Raw genomic sequence first — 2,143 nt, forward strand, 5'->3', positions numbered from 1 at the left:
AGTCCTACCTGCACCACCTCCTCTCCCTGCAGAGCCTCATCTCCAGTCCTACCTGCACCACCTCCTCTCCCTGCAGAGCCTCCACCTGTTTGGGTCGTCTCTGTCTCTCACTGTTCCCATGTCCCAGCTTCCCATAGTCCCCGTCACCCCAGCTGAACACCTCCCCCGTCTCCGTCAGGGCCAGGGAGTGGCCGTCAGAACCGCAAGAGGTCACCAGCTGGGTCACCACGTAGCCTGGGGGGGATCAACAAGGGGGACAGAGGGGTCAAAGGTGTCCAAGGTTAAAGATCAACCTGAGATAAAGATGTTACCTTGTAAGGCTGAGATGACTGTGGGGGTATATAGGTCATCAGAGTTGCCCTGGCCCAGTCTCCCATAGCTACCCTCTCCTACAGCCAGCACCGTACCGTTAGCCTGTACCAGGAATGTACAGTTCTGCCCACACACAACCTGCAGAGAGTAGAGTATCACAGGTGAACAACAGAGACTCTTTGGGCTCAAAATGTAAGAAGTCTAAGTACTATCTGGAGCTGCCTAATCAGAAATGCTCACTACGTGTGCTGTAATGAACGTGACCCTGGTGTATTAGTAGGTTATGAACTCTACCTGATGTGTCTGGGACAGAGACGGGGCGATAGTAGGCACCATCAGGTTGGTCCCTGCGTCTGCCAGCTGTCCGTGACGCCCGTTGCCCCACAGAAACACCTGACTCTTCCCTCCCTGCTGCCAGTCCTGTCAAAGGAGGTGGGAAAGCCTGTTAAAGTAGCTTAAAGTAGTCTGATCGCMTTGTCCCGTCTTTCTAACAATGACCAAAACAGTTGGCAAGACAGCATGATTTACACCTTCAAAATGAATAATAACAGACAGGATATCTTTATGGGAACAGGCATTTATAACACTGAACAGTGGGCATCGCTAGTGATACAGCTATCTGAACATGAAGTGATGGAGCTGTGTCATGAGGCTGGCCCAGGGAGTGGGCTCCCAGAGCTGCTGAGGGTATGTCAAGTGATACAGTAATGACATTAAGAGAATAGGATATATGGTTTTACAGACAGAAATCTTACCTCAGGAGATATGGCCTGCATCAGAAATGGCACCCTATTCCCTATATAGTGGACTTCTTTTGACCTGAGCCCTATGTAGGCCCTGGTCAATAGTAGTGCACTATATAGGGAATAGGGTGCCATTTGTGATGCAGATATGGTATTAGAGACAGAAATCTTACCTCAGGTCTGGTGGTGGCCCAGGACATGAGTTGTTCGTCCATCATGAAGCTCCACTTACTATTGTCCTGAGAAAGAGGAGAGAAGAAAAGAAGAGAAGAAGAGAAGTGAAGCGAAGAAGAAGTGAAGAAGAGAAGCGAAGAAGAAGTGAAGAAGAGAAGCGAAGAAGAGAAGCGATGAGAAGTGAATTGAAGCGAAGTGAAGAGAGTGCATCAACAAACTGTGTGAGCTGCCATACATCACAGTAAATGGAAAGATGAACAAATAAAAGTAAAAAACAGTTGAATGAATAGCATAATTGGCTGGCAGCTAGCCTGTTTCTCCAATAACTCAACCCCACACACTCCCAGGTGCCCTGTTCTCGATGCAGTACACACTAATGAGAACTTGTTCTCAATTTGCRTACCTGGTTAAATAAAGGTGAAATAAAACTAATAATACATAGAAATAGGGTGTCATATTTCAGACACCATCCTAGTCTGAGGAAGCTACGAGAAGCTTCWACTTTCTGCTCACCAGGGGCTTGCTGAGTTCTGTGGCTCCTGCCTGCTGGAACTCTGGGACAGTGAAGGATTCTGGGAATGCTGTTCCCCTGGCGATGGCCTCTGCGCTCTTCACAGTGGTGGAGAAGGTTTGGAGCCAGCTCCACTCCATGGGGCAGGAGTGTGTGTGGTCGAGGCTGAGGCTGGCAGGGTGGTGGTGGGGGGGTCGGTAGGGCCGACACAGGTACTGTTCCAGGGAAAGACCGACGGTCAGAGAGGCCAGACTCTGGAGGAAGGCACTGTGGACCAACTGGTCGCCCGCTGTCACGTGACTCTAGAGAGAGAGAGAGAGAGAGAGAGAGAGAGAGAGAGAGAGAGAGAGAGAGAGAGAGAGAGACGCAGACACCCCACACACAGACAGACACCCCACACACA

At 50.0% G+C, this 2,143-nt stretch overlaps 1 protein-coding gene across 1 annotated transcript in view; it reads right to left on the reverse strand.

Annotated features, from left to right (window-relative positions):
• Window positions 1-2,143, reverse strand: part of LOC111980065 (probable E3 ubiquitin-protein ligase HERC1) — a 106,615-nt gene that overhangs the window by 28,644 nt on the left and 75,828 nt on the right. Inside the window, 5 exon segments of the mRNA XM_070449584.1 lie at window positions 9-234; window positions 312-450; window positions 607-732; window positions 1,229-1,294; window positions 1,743-2,042. Of these exon segments, the coding sequence (XP_070305685.1) occupies window positions 9-234; window positions 312-450; window positions 607-732; window positions 1,229-1,294; window positions 1,743-2,042 (857 nt within the window).

The sequence above is a fragment of the Salvelinus sp. IW2-2015 genome, linkage group LG20, assembly GCF_002910315.2.
Source record: "Salvelinus sp. IW2-2015 linkage group LG20, ASM291031v2, whole genome shotgun sequence".
Taxonomy (NCBI): Eukaryota; Metazoa; Chordata; class Actinopteri; order Salmoniformes; family Salmonidae; genus Salvelinus; species Salvelinus sp. IW2-2015.